This window comes from Onychomys torridus, chromosome 4, assembly GCF_903995425.1.
Source record: "Onychomys torridus chromosome 4, mOncTor1.1, whole genome shotgun sequence".
Classification (NCBI taxonomy): Eukaryota; Metazoa; Chordata; class Mammalia; order Rodentia; family Cricetidae; genus Onychomys; species Onychomys torridus.
This window is the reverse complement of record NC_050446.1, coordinates 58,800,589-58,818,902: the sequence shown is the minus strand read 5'-3', so window position 1 is coordinate 58,818,902 and position 18,314 is coordinate 58,800,589. Positions and strand designations below refer to the sequence as shown.

Sequence of the window (18,314 nt, the reverse complement as noted above, 5' to 3'; positions counted from 1 at the left end):
TGATCCTCAAGCAGCTGGCTTTGGGAGGGCAATCTTTGTAGTAGCAATAGAGCTGCTTGTTTTTCAGAATATTCCAGCAGGGTCCAGAGGAGTTCTGAGGCTCCATAAAGTTATTCAAGAGCTAGCTTCACAAGAAAAGAAAAGGTGGGAACCAAGACTCTGGATGCTCTGGACAGGACCCCTATTTGTCACCGTCCACCATCCTGTCACCGTCCACCATCCCACCACCTCTGTTGTGTACTGTGGAATTATCTAAACAGAGCTCAGCTCAACCTAGATGTTCAAGATAACCTTTACCACAAAAAATTACAGGATACAAATCTGGGAAAGGGAAAATGGGGAAGGCGACCCTCATAGGCAAGGGGCCTGGAGGTCAATGCTGAAGTAGAAGAAGAAAAAGATGGACAAATAGAACCAAATCTATTTAATAATGCCTCAAGGAATTATGTTATTTTACCTTATCTACATTATCTACAATAAATATAAGTCTACAGACATACGTATATATAGCTTAAAGGAAGCCATGCCATGTGGGCTGACAATGCTCCACAATGGGACATCTAGAAAAAACTACGGTACCAGGCATGAGAAACCTCTGCTCAAGCTGTTGGTTAGGTTGGACCCACTGACTTTAAAACAATATAGGCTATTGTTCTTTGCTTTGGTTGCCTCTTGAGATTGAAAGTATGCCCCTCTTGCTAAAGACTCCCCACACTTAAAACACAGGACTAAAAAATTAAAACTAAATATAACATAAAAGCCTCCTTCCTGTGGTCTAGCTTTTGAAAGGACTATGCAAACTGCCAAGGTAGAGAAGAAGCCACTTTACCTATCCAACTGTGATGCCTATAAACCACGACAATGACTCCTTCGGCAGAATATACACAAAGGTAAAATAGTAGCACCTATATGCTGGTGGCAATCAACTGCTGTTTAATTAGATGTAAGAATCCCTTAGCAGGAGTAAAGTTACGGTCATGTCTGGTACTGAAACATGAACAACTAACTGGGTCTAGTGAAATTGTAGATCCTGGAAGAAAGCCTAGTATAGTATTGCCACTTTATTAGACCAACATAATTCCTAACTACATAATGAAACTTATTCTACACTCACAAATAAGTGTAGTTCTCATTTGTTATGGAAGAAACCTCTCTCTCTCTCTCTCTCTCTCTCTCTCTCTCTCTCTCTCTCTTTCTCTCGCAAATGGAGACAACTACAGAAAACTACAACCGGAAAAAAAAAATATTGACATCACTAGACTGGATCATGGGGACCCAGCCCAAGGGATACATCTAGAAGACAATTCCTGCACTCAAGGGACTCCTAGGACAACACTGAAGAAAGGTGACAGAGAGATTGCTAAGAGCCAAAGGAACAGGAAGTCTGCTGTAAGACTATGTCCCCTAGAAAGGACAACATCAACAGAAAAGCAAATGCAAGAGTAAATTTCAGGGGGTCCCACCTCTAGACAAATGCATAAAGGAACTAATACGTGCTGTGAGTTGGAGAATCAGACTGTCCTAGAGACAAGCTCCCTGATTGGTTATCCCATACATGACAATAATAATTGAGAAAAGAGGCTATCAATTTAAGGGGGGACTGGGAGGCATGGGAATATTGGGAGGGAAGGAAAGGAATGGAGAAAGTGATAGAATTATATTGTAATTACAAAATGTATTTTCCAAAGGTGAAAGAAGGAAACACAGGAACAAAGAAACAAGTGAACCCAGAATCCCCTAATTCTCCCTCATTTTCTAGTCTTCAGCCTGTATCGAGGCCTTGATTTTGAGTATAATCCTCTATGTTTTCACGGGACTTAAAACTGTTGGCTTGTGTTCTTTTAAAGTCATACATGTCTATCATCAGTAAGTCTCAACAGTTTCACATGTCCCACTCAACTGGCACTTTGACTTCTATTTCAACCAAAGTCCATATGGAAAACATCAGTGTCTTGGCTTTGTCCTGAACGTTTCATCTCATAAAGTCATCTACAAATGCAACAGCATGGGGCAAATATTTTTACCATTCCATCATGGTCCTTCCTACTTATCACTAGTATGGGAGCCCATTTTTCAGGTTCCTAGTGACTTTATCCAGCAGGCTTGCATAGAGAGGATGATTGGACCAGCCTGAGTGTTAGGTGTCTAAAATGGTCTGCACTGGCTGTACTGGGAGGAGGTTTTTGCTCCACCCTTTGGCATTTCTATAAATACCCTAGTTCAGAGACAGTCAGGGCCCATTGGAATAGGTTCCAGGTCCTCTGGAGGCTATTCTGTGTTTACTATCTGCTTGTTGTCACACTCTAAATCCTTCTATCTAATATTTCCTGCTGCTTTCACTCAAGAAAACTCTGGGGAACTGTGGGGTTGGTGGGTAGGCGTCCCACACCCTAGCATCTCTCATTCCTAAAAGAGCCTACCTTGAAACCACATTTCTCTAATGCCCCCTGATCCTTTTCTGCATGCCTGGACCCTGATCACCTTGTCTCCTGTCTATGTGATCATCCATTCCTTGTCTTATCAGAAGCTCGAAACTGACATTCCTAAAATTGCTACCTAGGAGTTTGTCTGGGTCTAGATGTCAGGCTAATATCACAGGATTCTTGCTATGAACACATTATATTTTAAGATGATCAGGATCACTCCTCATATCTCATCACAGATGAAAACAAAAACCACTGTTTTTATTACCCAGTAACCCCATCCACTAGTCATCATCAACTTCAGCTTCCTCATAATCTGTTTTATTTGCCTGCTACATAAAAAAATACTGAGATAACCATAAATGGCCTTTAATCGCTGTAAAAATCCAGAGACTTCTTTATGAGCATTCACAGGTCTCACAATGCATAATTTACATTGTGAAAAACAATTATGGCCCACCAACATGCTTGTACTAGAGTTGTGCTCCTGGAAACTTTTGGCTGCTAGGCATGATCATGAGTCTGTACGTTTTCATGAAGAATTTTTTTAGAAAATGGAAATCCTTTATTTTAAATAATTCTATTTGAAACATGTTAAAATAACTTATACTACCAAAATGTTGTACATTTTTAAAACTAATTACATTTTTTCTTTCATTTAGAGTTAGCCTTAATATTTTATTACAAGAAGTGTCTGTGACATTACTGTTTGTGTGGTTACAACAGAAAACAAGGATTATATTTTACATTATTATTATTGGGTATGTTATAGTATTAAGAAATGAGGTGAGCATATGCATATGTATCACTAGCTAAAGTAATTAACATAAACAGAAAGAGTAACAATAAGCTCTATATTAAATATCTATAGTTAACAACACTCACTTATTTTCTCTTATATCCAAATAGCATCTTTGTTTTCACCGTTTAGTTGCCTCATTAAAAAAAAAAAAGATGTTATGAGCTGCAGTTTTGTGCATCACAGTGGTTTAGATAATTTAATTAACAGAAATGGTATACTGCTTTGAGTATGGGAAAGTGCCTATGTTAATATACACACGAGATTTATAAGGTCTGTAGTTGCTGTGAGTGATCAGTTGAAAGTGTGGAAGTAGTTGGTAGTTGTGGAAGTAGCTGGCATAGGTAGGAACTAATGCAGCAATCATTACGTAGAATTTCTTCTTTTATAAGAAACCTTGGTGTTTGGTCTGAAAGACTATCAACAAACTGCATGAGGCCAGCTCTATAGGGTAAATCAATATCTTTAAAACTGTGAGTTAATAGATTAGACATTAACTACATTTACAAAATTCATTACTGCAATATAATTAGCATTTGGTTGATAAGTGGCTACTATACATTGAATTCCACATAGCTCATTTTCTAAGACTGCTAGTAATTGAAGCTCAGCTCTACTACCATCAGCATTTGCTTTGTGAGGGGTACTTACATTGAGGGAAGTATGTAGCTTTCTTCCAACGATGCCAAGCCATTATTAAAGAGTTCAGAACAGTATATCCAATAAAGGACAACATTTACTTTAACAACTAAGATTGAGTTTAAATTATTTATTACTCCCACTTTATCTTACATTGTGCTAGAAAGTATAAAACAATACATTTATAAAAATTAATGAATCCTTGCCAGTTACAAACACCACAAGAAATGCATTATACAGTGTAATCTTTTCTTGGATACAAGGCTCCCTTAGAACGGAAAGAAATAGATCAAATGATTTCAAGATAGAATATTCAGAAAGAAAAACCTAGCAAAATTATACTTTAATTATATTCCTTATGGTTGGCAACATAAAATGTGATAGACAGAAACATATAATCCCTTCCTAAATTTAAGTTACTGTATACTTACTTCTGTATACTACAGATTATAATTGTTATATTCTCTGAAGTGATATCAAACTCCAAGAGCATAGCATTCCACTTCAATAGCACCAGCTCTCTTCCAAAGGTCATTAAAAGAAACTATCACAATGTTGTAACACAATTGGGATTACTTTAAAAATGCCTTTTCTACTACCCATAAAACTATTAATAAATTGGCTTCAACCTATATAAACCAAGTATGTTAGGTATATAGTTGTGTTTAAGAATAACTTACAGAGTAAAATTTCATCAAAAATTAACTTTTGAAGACTAGAAACAGTAAGAAAATACCCAAAGTACTATGAGTCTAAATGAAAATGTTCTATTTTTATTTTATTTTACTTTATTTTTGAAGTTGAAATTAAGTTCAAGTTTTCATGAATGGTAAATGTGTTATGTACTCCTAAGCCAAATTCTCAGATAAAAGTTATGGTTTTAAATACAGAATGTATCTACTCCTATTTCTCACATGCTTCTTATTATGACAGTGTTTCAACATATTTGATACAGATAGCACTGTCAACTAATTAAAAAATATATAGCAAATGAAGTCAGGAGAATGAATGTTCTACAAGTGATATTCAGACCACTAGCTTCCTAAGAATTGGTCCCATGAAGGGTGTACACAGAAAAGTGGATTTTTTTTATCTCCATGGGAAATTTTGAATTTTGGAGTAAGTATGGACATAATTACATGTTGTCATTATTTGAGAAGGTAATATTAAAAAGTAGAAGCTATACCCAGCAACAAAAGCAATGAAATAGGCCTGGCATGGTGGTGCATGCCTTTAATCCCAGCAGGTGAGAGGAAAGAGCGAGCAGATTACTAAGGTTAATGCCAGATGGCTCTACAGATCAAGTTACTGGACAATGAAGATTACACAAAGAAATTCTATCTCAGAAGAAAGAAACAAACAAAAAGCAATGTAGAAGTGTTAAACTGGAAAACATATTTTCAATCAGTACTGAAACCCAAATATTTTAAAATTCTGCACACTAAGAAAAATACTCTACAATTTGAAAATGTCCCCAAATAAAACCCAATGAAATTTCTGGACTAGGTCCTCCTGTATTTTTTAATAAAAAATGTCATTACCACAGTAACACAGAAAACATTGGCTCACATCTGAGGAGTAGAGACTAGGATCTAAGTAACTAATGATCAAAAGCATGGCGACATTTTTACAATGATGTTTACATTTTTAAGTCATAATAATAAATTTTCAATTATTAGTGATTTTTCTCATTTGAAAAATATTTTTAAAGATGTTCATGCTATAAAGTTTTATTAAAATAACACCAAGGAGTAAATGACACATTTAGTTCAGAAAAGTAAGACCCAACATAATCATTAATATTGAATGCATGAATTGAAAAGATTATTGGAAGAAAATGCAATCATTGACTATAGGAGCATGTTCATAAAGGTGTTAAGTCTGGACATATTACTCTGTCACCTGATTCTAACCTCACTTTAAGTCTCCTGGGGATAGTAATCTACCACTGCTATTTGTTCGAAGACACCAACTCAGAAATTGGTCTCTTCAGTCTTATAGCTTTACAGTGTACCCAAAACTAGTTTCAGTGAGTCAAAGAAACTTTTAAATCATATTTTCTGGGGGACACAGGAAAGTAAGGGAATTGCATGAAAAATAAATTATATTTAAATGACAAGACAAAAGACCATATGGCATAGCTCAAGGTCAATCTAAATTTTGTCACTTCTACTATTCACACACAAAAACACCCCCAAAATGAATTTTTGTGTCTTAAAATTAATACATGGGAAAATACCCTGAGTGACAAGAAACTTGCAAACATATCAAAATGCTGGAAGACATTTTAAAGCAGAAGCAAAAGGAACAGGAGTTGAACAGAGACCATATTTTCCTCATGACCCACAGCGCTATTGGTACTTCTAGAAGTCCAGTGCAGCTGAAGCTTCTCATTGAAGCTGAAGAAATTAAATAACAACTGAGGACCCATCAATAAGTTAAGTTCTTATTAAATCTGGGACTTCTTATACTGAAAACCTTGATCGTCCTACAAAACTAAGACCTTGATGAAAAGTTAGGGTTGTTTGCCCACTTAAGGATAAGAAGTAAAATACACCTAAATTCATTTTTTTTAAAGACTATAGCACTATTTATCTGTCATGACACAATACTATCTCTTACTCATATTATCACACCGGTTCTTATAATTTTTGTGATTTATAATATGTCCTAAAATATCCACTGTACCAATGACTTAATGTGTGATCTCCCACCATCACTGGTTCACTTTTGGTTCTTTAGTTCAATGATATTAAAACACTGAGTGAGACATAAAAATCCAAAGCAACTAACAGACAGAATGTAACAGCAAACTACTGGCATCTAAGATTACTAAGTCAAAACCCATAATTTGCATTGAAATTCCATATAAACACATATTACCTATTTAGTTATACACTAAAGCATTTAAAGTGTAATAGTAAGTGAAATAATTTCTGTGGATTAATCACAAAAATTCTATTAATAAAAGATTTTTGTTCAAAAAGTAGCTGCTCATGTAAACTAAAGTTTAAAATAGACTACATAGATTATAAAGTTTATTCAAGAACATTACATTCTCTGCTTCATCCACAGTAATCTGCATCATTAATAAAAGATTATTTTTTTTGTTCCATGAAATTAAGCTATGTCAAGAGATGATGATGGAATTTGTAACAGATACAGTAACAAGTAAATCATTTTACTGCTCTTTGTTTTAAGACAAGACAAAAATGGAGGGTTTTTATGTGTATTAAAATTGTTAAGTTGGAAATTTCATGAATAAGTTCAAGACTGCCAAATGATGGAATTACAGTGGGTTACAAATAGATATGTATGTAAATACACGGACAACCACAACATCTCACTAAGGTCTTAGTTCTACAGGACAGCTGTCACTTTCCATGGAGAAAGCCCCAGATTTAGCAAAAAACTAAACTAATTTATTGATTGGTCTTCTCTCCATGGTTGTTAGTTAATTCATTCATATAAATGTGTTATTGCATTTAGGACAGAAGCAATTTACCAATGAGATTGAAATCTGAATAAACTGGACAGTATGCAAGTAACTCATTTGTGATAGTACTCCATATTAAAAGTTCCACAGAGTAAATTAGTCTTTAGAATTATTGTAAGGTTATGTAATTGCTTTCATTTAATCTGAAATTTGAAGAAATTAGAAAGCACTCATTATCCAGCTAGTAATTGAAAATAACTAAGTTTCTTGGAGAAAATCAAAATTGTTTTTCTCTGAGAGACTTTAAGTTTTATCTCAGGGCTGGGGATTTAGCTCAGTGGTAGAGCGCTTGCCTAGCAAGCGCAAGGCCCTGGGTTTGGTCCTCAGCTCTGGAGAAAAAAAAAAAAAAGTTTTATCTCATTAGGGAAAAAAATAAGCAGTCACTTACATGGACATCATTCAAATTCCTTTATCTTAGAGGCAAATGTAATACAAGGAATTAAAATATAAAAGATTTTAAAATATTTTTGATTATTATTGTATGAATGTACATTTTAAAATATTGTATATATTTAACACCTACAATTTATCAACTTAAAAACTGAAAAATTAAAACAACCTGATATGCATAAAATTTAACTTGAAATTTTTTATCACATAGTATATATCCATTTTAAGTTAATATTTATGCTTCATATTAAAGTTGGTACTCTTTCAGGTCAAATTATCTATTTTTATCTGACAAATATACCATATAGTATGGCTCAAAGAATTCTTGGGGCTTTCAAGAATGTATCATTATATAAGTATGAACTAGTTTATTAATTAACATAAGTCCATCATTGATTTATCTAGACTCTCCTATTATACTTAAGGACAAGCATGTGTCTCATTTTTCCCCTTGACAAAACTCTCATCAAAAGCCAAATTGGGAACACATATACAGAAATAAACACACATAGAGGTATAAAGAAATAGCTTTAAATCGAGTTGAATGCTAATATGCATATACACTGTGTTTAAGCCAACACGAAACTCACAATACAGACAGGGAAGCTTATAAAAGTCTGGAAGGACTGTCATGATCACCCCTCCAAGATTCACCCTGACATGACAGTTATGAGAAATGTTATGAACTTTATTTCAGAGTGCCTCTCCTTGTTTGTTGCTCCTGACACTTACATGTATTTTGATTTATTCATCTCATTTAGGTGGCTGCTTTTAATGTGCCCATCTTAATTATGAGGTTATACAGACAGAACTCACATTTAACCTGCCGTTGGTCAACATGAGTGATGAAGAGCTCATTAACTTCAAATACACGGCAAACAACTTTTCACAAGCTGATCTAGTCTCTGGGAAGCCCAAACAGGCTGAAGAGGGGAAGTGAACACCAACAAATTCAGGTTTGTCAATTAACTGTCCATTTTTCCATGAACTCTTGAGGGTTTTAGCATCTACAAGTTGGAAATACCCACCTCTTTGGCTTGTCCTTAAATTAAATTTGGTTTAATGAGTAAAACCAAATGTGTTGAAGCAACGGATTTTCTCTTTAAATTTTTAGCCCAAATCTCTGAGTAGAGCGCAATTTCAATAATTTTTCCAGACTTTGCCTACCCTACAATACTCAACTAAAGAAGTCTGCAGCATATGCTCTGTTATCCAACAAAACAGCAAATAAACACACCACGAAGGACAAAGATATCAAACTCAGCCTGCTTTTGTGTGTAAATCACCTGAAAGCTGGTAATCTATATATTTAAGGAAATCAAATGCATCCTGCGGTTGTCTGAATCCACTGAAAACTTCATTTGAGAACTTTTCATCCTTGAAAAACACATCTTAGGTAATTTTTTAAAATGTGGACACACTTTTAAATATATAAAAAGAATGATATTTAGAAAACCATATTTTTTCTAAGTGTGTCCTTGAACTACTCTGTCTTTTCAGATAAGCGAGTCCTGGAGTAGAGTGGAGTCGGCCAGTGGGCACAGACTTCAGAAAGTCATACACTGTTACCATCGGACTGGCTGGACTCTGCAGTATGTGTACTAAAGGGACCCCACGCTACTGCTCTCTTCCTTTGGAGAAGTGTGGACTTCTCCAGACTCTCTTGCTCATGAGAGTTGGTTCTGTGGGGAGGGAGGCTTTGTGGCTGATAGAATTTGGGTAGAACATAGAAGCTATTCCCTGCACTATCTCTATGCTCAGCACATCTTCCACCAATCAAGAGTGCTTTTCCTACTGGATGCTGAAGGACAAGCTGTGCTATCCAGTGAGAAAAGCTGTGTGGGTTTTGTTTTCTAACATGCTTCCTACTGGCCGTAATTGTGACACAGTGATCACCTTCCAGCCTTATCCCTAAACTCTACAGAGTGACAAGTTGACAGCGTGAACTGATGGGATCACTCTGTTTAGCTTAGTATAGACAACTTCTCAGAAGAGAAGTTTTCTGTCTGTTAGTCCTTCAGTCAAGAGCCAAGAGTCAAGAACCAAGAAAGGAACTCTTTCTGAGACCCTCACACATTCCAGCCACTTGCCCTAAGCCACCAGCCACATGGCTCCCTGTTCCACCGGAAACACCCACACCATCGTTCACCTTCAGCTGCCTAAAATGAAAGGTGCCACAGGATCACTTGGGGTTAGAGTTCCTTTCTATTTTTAGGAGGTCCTATTGAAATAAAGAGAGACTGATAAATCTTCAGCACTGTGGAGTGTGGTGGATAGAAAGCTTCATGAAGTCTCGGGGAAAATCCTCAATCAGAGCTTTCCTAAGATTCCTTCCTTTTCCTACACCAGATTCTCATCCCACACCCATCAGATAAATAAACGAAATAAAAGAATGCTTTGCAAATCAAACAAAATCGCGAAGGCTCCCAAACCCATCAGTCAACTCATTTCTCCCAATATTCCCTATTAGATGAAAGATAAGAGGCAGAGACACAAAAAGAGAGACAGACACACAGAGAGAGATTACCAGAGTTTTGTTCCCGTTCTTGCTGAGAGGGCCCCGGAAAACTCCCTTGATGTTGCGAAAGTGTCCGTTGCTGAGATGCGTGGAGCTGATGACAATGTAGTAACACTCCATGGGGCAGCCGCCGCCTCTCCTCCGCAGCCGCCGCTTCCACGCACCCGCGCCCGCAGCCGCAGCCGGGGCCGGGAGGGTGGGCTGGGGATCGCGGCAGGGCGAGCGGCTGGGGGTGCGCTGGCGGCGGGCACGCGGGTTCCCTATGCCCGGCTGCGGTGCGCGCCCCGCCGCCTCCGCATGCCGGCCAAGCTCGCCCAGGCTCCGGCGCAGTGTTTGCCTGGAGATCGGAGCCGGGACGTAGAGCCCCGCGGGAGGATGCGGCCGAGAAGGGGGCCGGGCCGGGCGGGACCGCGCGGGAGCGGTCAGAGCCCGCGCTGTAGGGCGCAGCCGGGCATCGGGAGCCGCCCGCGCGGCAGGAGCAGCGGCCACAGCATCCCCAGCGCCGGGCGCCCGCACTTGCAGTCGCTGCCGCTGGCAGGCATGAGTGTTATTATAGTGCGCGGCGTTGCCGGTCCATCGCACGGAGCCAATGGCAGGGAGCCACTGGGCTGATACTGAGAGCTGTCAGAGGAGTACATCTGTCACCCGCCACCTCCCCCTTGCCTCCCCCGCCGCCGGGACCCACGGCCGCGCCAGCCTGGCCACGAGTGGGAGCGCGTCGCGACCGCCAGGGGCCGGGAGGCGACGGCCGGTTACAAGTGCGAGACTCCAGCGAGGTGCCGGCGGAGGTGGGGCGGGGAGGGAGGGGTGGGGGGGAGCAACCGGAGCGTGGCTTCTGCTCTGCGGGTTGGGATGCGGGCGGGGGCGCGGGGGAAATAAATAAATTAATAATTTAGTGCCCAAGTCGTCCGCTTCCAATTGCAGCGAATCGGGGCAGGTGCCAGGTGCCGCTGGGTTTGGCTTATGGGAGTCTGCGCTTTGATGCATCTATGGTATGGAGGGTGAATGCCCCGCACCCCCACGCCCCCAGTTACACACATCACAAGTGCTATGTGCTTGGGGGAGGGCAGTTGTGGCGATGCGAGTGGAAGTGGAGAGAAGGGAGACGCAGGGACTCCTGATGGATGTGTTCCCGTTCCTGGCGCTCTCCCCTCATCCACCTCCCCTGGGAGCCTCAGTTCTTCCTAAATTGCCAAAGCTGAGAGAAAAAGGATGCTTTGCGGCAAAGGAAGCTGCGCCAGGAGCTCCCAAGCAAGAGAGGTGCTGAACAAAAGCAGGAACCTTCGCCCTAGAAGCGACCGAAAAGGCAAACCTCTTGCACACAAACTACTGCGCTTGTCACAGAAAGTGGGCAATGGGGTCTGCTCTCTTCAGTGGAGAAGGATTGGGCTGGATTTCAGAGTCTAGGCAGCCATCAGCAAGGGCTGCTTCTCACCCAACCCCTGCTAGGTGATCCTCTTTCTGTGTAAGTTTAGCTCCTCTGAGGCGGTGGAGTGAGAGCACCGCATCAGGTACACACCACAGATCTGCTACTACCATAGGACTCATTAGTCGGCACTTAAAAAGATCGATACCAGGCATGGGAGGCTGGGAGATGGTGCCTTCAAAGGATTTACTGAAGGCTTTATGTTCCTTTTGCCTTGAAAGGCTTAATTGGTTTAAGCAGATTCCAGACATTCTGATGCCCCTATGTCAGAGTAAACAGCAGTCTGATACAAGCAGTGTTTATCTTGTGTATCAGTGGGTCAAGACGGCAATAAGGTCCAGTTTGTGTGTCCTATTATATAGAATTTTATATAACAATGACCCCCCGTAAGCTATAATATGGTCCTTAAATGAATCTGACAGTTTGATTTCACTTTTTCAAAGAAGATAAAATGGGGGAGTCTTGGTAAGAGAGGTGGTGGTCATGTCAGTAAATTATAAATTATAGAGACAATGGGGGAGGGCTAGATTTATCTAAAAAGAAAATCTCCACGTATCATGCTTCAATTAGAGAATACTTGATGCGGATTGATGAAAGCTCATTATGAAGTGTCTGTTATTTAGAGACTAAATTTCTCTGATATCCACTTGGGGGAGTCTGAAAGTCTTGGAAGAAAGAGAAGTGGAAACTCAGAAAAGTTCTGTGCTCTTTGGAGGAGGTCACCCAGAAATATGCAGAATGAACACAATGGTATGAGAAAAATACTCAGGTTTTAAAAAAATTAAACAAATCTCCTGCTTGTCTCACAACAGAATTGTTTTTATTCACCAATTGAGAGTGTAGATATTGAATATGGACTTCACTTAGGAAGGACGGCAGAGTCATAATTATGCATTTGAAGTTTCAGAAAATGTTATTAGAGAGAGTAAATTATTCAGTTCCGTAGGGCAGAGTGAGGATGCTGCTAAGGGAAACGAAGGCACAGCATATAAGATTGGGTCATGCGCATTTATGTTTTTGTGAGTGCAATAACTCAAAATGATGCAAGATAGGTTCATATGCAAATAATCTTTATTTAGAACACTTCTATTGTTACTGTCAGATATTTGTAACAGTCTAGTTTAGAAAATGAGAAATAGTTACATGAATTGTTCCATGAAACAGATAGCAGACAGCATCTGCATCAAATGTCATACTGGGCTTCTAGGGGACATATGTACACGTACATTATATATTCACACTTGTATGCATATATGTATAGCATACTAATACAGATGAATGCACATGCATGTACATATCATGCACACAGATAGATATATAATCATATATAACACATACTTAAGTTGTCGATGTTTTTTAGTTTGTTAACAAAACTTCAGATAATGCTGAGAGACTGGAACTTATCTTCTTTGTGCATCATTTGATTGAGTGTTAGGGAGTTATCTAGTCAGCAAAAGCATCTAAATATTTCTGTGACAAAGAGTGGAGGTTTCATATGCGTTCTCCAAGTATGCCTACACACACACATGTGCACTTTAGTGAAAAACCTCAGCAGTTCTTGGCAGGAGTCGTTTTCTTGTCAGAATATTTTACTTTTCCAACTATATCCTTGATATAAAAGAGTGAGGCCTAGCTCCAGGAGTCCAATTGGCGAGAAAGAGAAGGGATTGTATGAGCGAGAATTGTTGAAACCAAGATTGGAAAAAGCACAGGGACAAATAGCCAAACTAATGGAAACACATGAACTATGAACCAATAGCTGAGGAGCCCCCAACTGGATCAGGCCTTCTTGGATAAGTGAGACAGTTGAATAGCTTGAACTGTTTGGGAGGCATCCAGGCAGTGGGACTGGACCTGTTCTTAGTGCATGAGCTGGCTGTTTGGAACCTGGGGCTTTTGCAGGGACACTTTGCTCAGCCTGGGAGGAGAGGTCTGGACCTGCCTGTACTGAATTCACCAGGTTTAAATGAATCCCCAGGGGAGTCTTGGCCCTGGAGGAGATGGGAATGGGGGGTGGGGGCTGGAGGGAAGGTGGAGGTGGGGGCGGGAGGGAGGAGGACAGGGGAACCCATGGCTGATGTGTAAAATTAAATTAAATTATAAAAGAAAAAAAGAAATTAACATAGGATGATCTCAAAAAAAAAAGTGAGGCCTTGGTTACACGGAATCTTGTTTTTAAATTAAAAATAACAGCATAGACTTACTACCAGTTCATGAAGGATGCTAGCAGTTATAAACAAATGTCAAATGTGTGAATGGAATATATCCATATTGTTTCTTTATACATGAATAAACTCTTATCAAAATCAACAATTAACTCAATCTGATCACCAAGTTTCTATACCTATAATTTGAACAAATTTAATGGTCACAGCCTTAATAGTTATTAAAATGAAACTAGTGACCCTTCTTAATAATCACTGTTGCTAGCAGGCTCTTCACCATTACAACAATCTTAATATGCAGAAGAAAGACACATTAGTGTGGAAAACATGGCTTCTGACATTAACTTGCAAATAGGTATAATGAGGTTTTTTAAATTTATTTTTTATCAAATACTTAATGTAGAAAAATGGTTTTTCATCATCTGGAGAATAGGCACTGATTTTGCAACAAAGACTTCAAATAATGTTGTCTACTTCTATCACTTAAAAATTAATTATAAAATAAAAATATTTATTAAAAAAATCTTTAAAATTAGTCAGATATCCTGAGACGCTGGGCAATTTCTTTGACATGTGCTGTTTAGAGAGCTATGCCACATTCTTTTTAAAATATGAAGTTTACTCTATAACACTTGAGATACGACTTAAGTATACAATTGCCTATTATAAACACACAGAATCAACGTATCTTAATCACAAATTGATTGAAATATTTTGTGGAGTAATTATACACCCCTTGTGCTCAATTGCCAGCTCTAGCTGAAAAGGAGTAATTAAATTTTTAAATATAAAATTTCCATTAGTCTAAAATATGTAATTTACTTTTGTACCATTTTAGTTCAATTTTCCCCCTTCTGAAATTGCATTTCAAAACAAAACAGAAACAAACAAACAAACAAACAAAACCAAAAAGACTCTGTGTACTTTGCACTTGTGCTCATATACCCTCCTCCTTGCTGGCATCCTGGTTTGCTTAACTCAGATCCAAGTATCAGGCTGCTGCTCTGCATTGAACATTGCTCTTCATGTGCATCTGGCTCACATTGGACTTCAAGAAAATGCTGTTACCTTAGTATATAAAACCAAGATCTCAGGAAAAGAGAAAACCACTGGTCAATCCCTTAGTCCTGATTCCTTACCTAGATTCACCCATTACAGTTGTTCTCAAGTGAGTGAATCCAGACAGCCTATTGTTAGTTGATGCTGCATGCTACAACCTCCACATTCTGTCATAGAAATCACTACATATTTTTAGTCTGTCTAGATAACTTTATGGAACTCAACTAAGTGACTGACAAATTAAATTGACTTCTGAATCCAAGTCACTTGGCTTTATCAGAATTCCAAATTAGGTTTTTAATTTTTATGCTAGTTATCCTTGAAAAATTAAACAAAGAAAATGCATATGTCAGGAGTATCAGTGATCCATTCAATATTTTGGATGAACCGTTTAACCATCTAATTATATAATGTGTAACTTAGTGCTTCCTATGTTTGTATTCTTGGTTTACATTTATGTTTGGAATTATAATGATGCCAAATGTTATTCATCTCATTATTTTGAGCCAATGAAGAAGAATCTCATAATTAAACAAATACATAATTTATTTATTCTAAGATAAGGCTAAATTATATTGTGGCATGCTGATAAGAAGGTGCTGTATACTTAAATTGGAGGTATGTAATGATAATGTCACCTCAGAGCACACTTAGAAACCATAAACTTCAAACACTTGGAGGCTAGTATTGCCAAACAGTCATAAACAAAACCATGTTTGAGATTGGGTTGGATTTCAGCAAGGCAACATCATCTGTTGTATTAAATTAAGATTGTAATTGGGATATTTTGCCTGTTGTATTTTCATTTGCCTTCTTTTTGTTTTGTGTTTACATAAGTTCTATAAGCATATGGGGTTGTATAATTAGTTTGATGTTAGCACATTTAAGTAAAATTATGTCTTGAGTAAATTTCTATGTGAAGAAATCTTTTAAAAGATTATACTAAATATTCAAATATGAAAAACACTGGTATACAGAAATTAAGAAATATATTATATATCAGATAAGCAGTACTGACCTTATCTGCAGGCTATAATAGTATTGTATGAATTATTGATTGATGGTAATTTGCAAAGTTACTGTTAAATTATTATTCCTTTAATTGGCTCAATACTCACATTTCTGATTTCTAATTTCAATTTTAGGTGCTGAAATGCAAAACTTAAGCTTTGTAAATTCAACATCATGCAAGTTTAGCATGTGACTTTAAAAATCTCCACTGTGAATAAAAACACACCACTAATTAACTCTACTAGGTCACTGATAATGTGCAGCGTATAAATTAGAGATGTTACAAAGTCAATTGTATATCAGAACCAATGCTTTTTAGAACCAATGTTTCTGTAGACTGTTAACTATGAAGATCTTGCACAAACTATTTAAATGCATTGCCAGCAAAAGCAGTCCCTTGAGATGATTTATGATTCAAAGTCTCCTAACTTCTATTATTTAACCTTTAAAATATGTAAATATATAAGATACTATCTTATTTATTTTCAAACATTAATTTCTCTGATTCTCAGATAATAAATTTACTCAAAGCTTATATAGACCAGGTCTGACATAATTAAATCCCATCTTGTTTAACTTATTAAAAGTGTGAGTTATGGATATTTGTGCATCGTGGAAATGGGAAAAGTAATGCAAGTGTAAAATTACTTTTCTTTGGTTCAACCTTAAGATGTAAATTAATTATTTGCACTATAAAGTACTTGTTACACATTTTTAGGAGGAATGATATCTGGTTGTCATCTATAACACATTTAAAAGATATTGATAATTTCATAGTATTTTCCCCTTTTCCTTGCTAATTCTTCTAAGTACCCTGGGATAAGTGCCAGAATATGCTAATTCACAAGCTAAAGCTATATTTCCAACATACTGCCAAAAAAATTAATGGAATTGGATGCTACATAACTATTTTACCAAAAGGAATAACATTAAGATATATAATTTTATGTTAAGGAAGGAGCAGTTTTTACATTTCTGTTTTAGAGCATTTTGAAAGCAATATAGCAGTATGTGTCAAAATTAAAATTGCATATAAATTTTGACTCAGCTATCTCATTACTGGAGCTTGCTACATAGAAGACAAGTATTTGTGCAGCAATAATTACAAAGAGGCTTTATTCAATATTGTTTAGTTGTTCATAGTTATAGGAATCTGGCTATCAAAAGGAAATAGTTATATAACATGTTATATAAGCTAAACTTCTAAGAATCTATTAAAATAGATTTTGTAGGATTACCTAGCTGTTTTACTACATAGGAAATGTAAGCATTAAGGGAACAAAGCATATAATATAATTTAGATTTGTGTATGAATGAGAACAAACATATACTTTTGTAAAATAATAAACAGATACAAATATGTAAAGAGTTATGCAGAGTATTGACTGTTTTTTTGGTGTAAGTATGAGCTTAAAGACAGAATCAAGAGAGAAAGAAAATGTTGGGGAGGAAGAGGAAGACAACAGGCAGACGTGCATAAATGTACAGACATGTATCTTGGTAAAAGTAAAGATAAGAGAAAAAGAGCAAAGGTTCATGGGAGGAAGAAGACTGAAGCATTTTCTGGTGTATTCGTACATCTAAATACTATGTGAAGAAATTAGGTTTGGAGATAAGTGAAAGCAGTCATAGTATTTTTTAAAAGTTAAGAGACACTACACTTGACCTTAGCTACAAGTCCAAAAAGGATAAACTAATTTCAATAAACACTGACATTACAGCAAATGATATAAGACTTTAAATACAGATAGCGAAGGAGGAAGAGTCTGAGTAAAATCTTTTAGAGTTTAAATTGATGGTACTAAATAACAGATTGGATATGGTATAATGGATACATAAGTAAACAGTAAGGATTTTGACCCTAACAAGTGAGAGAATAATGGCATGGTTTTCTGAGACTGGGAAGTCTAGAAGAAAGTAATTTTATGAAAATGTTATATTTCAGATTAATTTATGGTATTTGAATTATTGGTTGACACATAAGTAGAACCAATAGAAATGACAGGACACAGAATATGGACTCAGGATTTGCAGTTACTTTGGAGCCATGTGCATATCAGTAATATTTACATCTGTGTGAGATCACATGAGAAGTCACAAGATAAAAGGAACCGAACAGAAGAAGGAAACAGATTCCAAAAGAACGTTAAAACCAAGAGCTTGTGATACCTCAGAAATTTTCCTATCAAAAGGTGGGTGGAAAGTAACTGCCTTTGTGGAGAGATACAAGAATGGGAATGCTTCTAAGTAGGTAGTGTTCAAAAACCTTGGGGAATGTGGATAGTAGTTTTAATATAATCCAATGACCTGAAGTTTGCCATCTTGAATGTTATTTGTGACTCTGAAAATTCTCTCTACAATATAAACAAAACATTGCAGAAAATTTAC

The 18,314-nt window shown here is 37.4% G+C and overlaps 1 protein-coding gene across 1 annotated transcript in view; it reads right to left on the bottom strand.

Annotated features, from left to right (window-relative positions):
* Znf804a (zinc finger protein 804A) overlaps positions 1–11,187 on the bottom strand; it is a 216,208-nt gene extending 205,021 nt beyond the window's left edge. The window contains 1 exon segment of the mRNA XM_036186279.1: positions 10,275–11,187. Within this exon segment, the coding sequence (XP_036042172.1) occupies positions 10,275–10,385 (111 nt within the window). The 5' untranslated portion in view covers positions 10,386–11,187.
* Between the last annotated feature and the right edge of the window lie 7,127 nt (positions 11,188–18,314).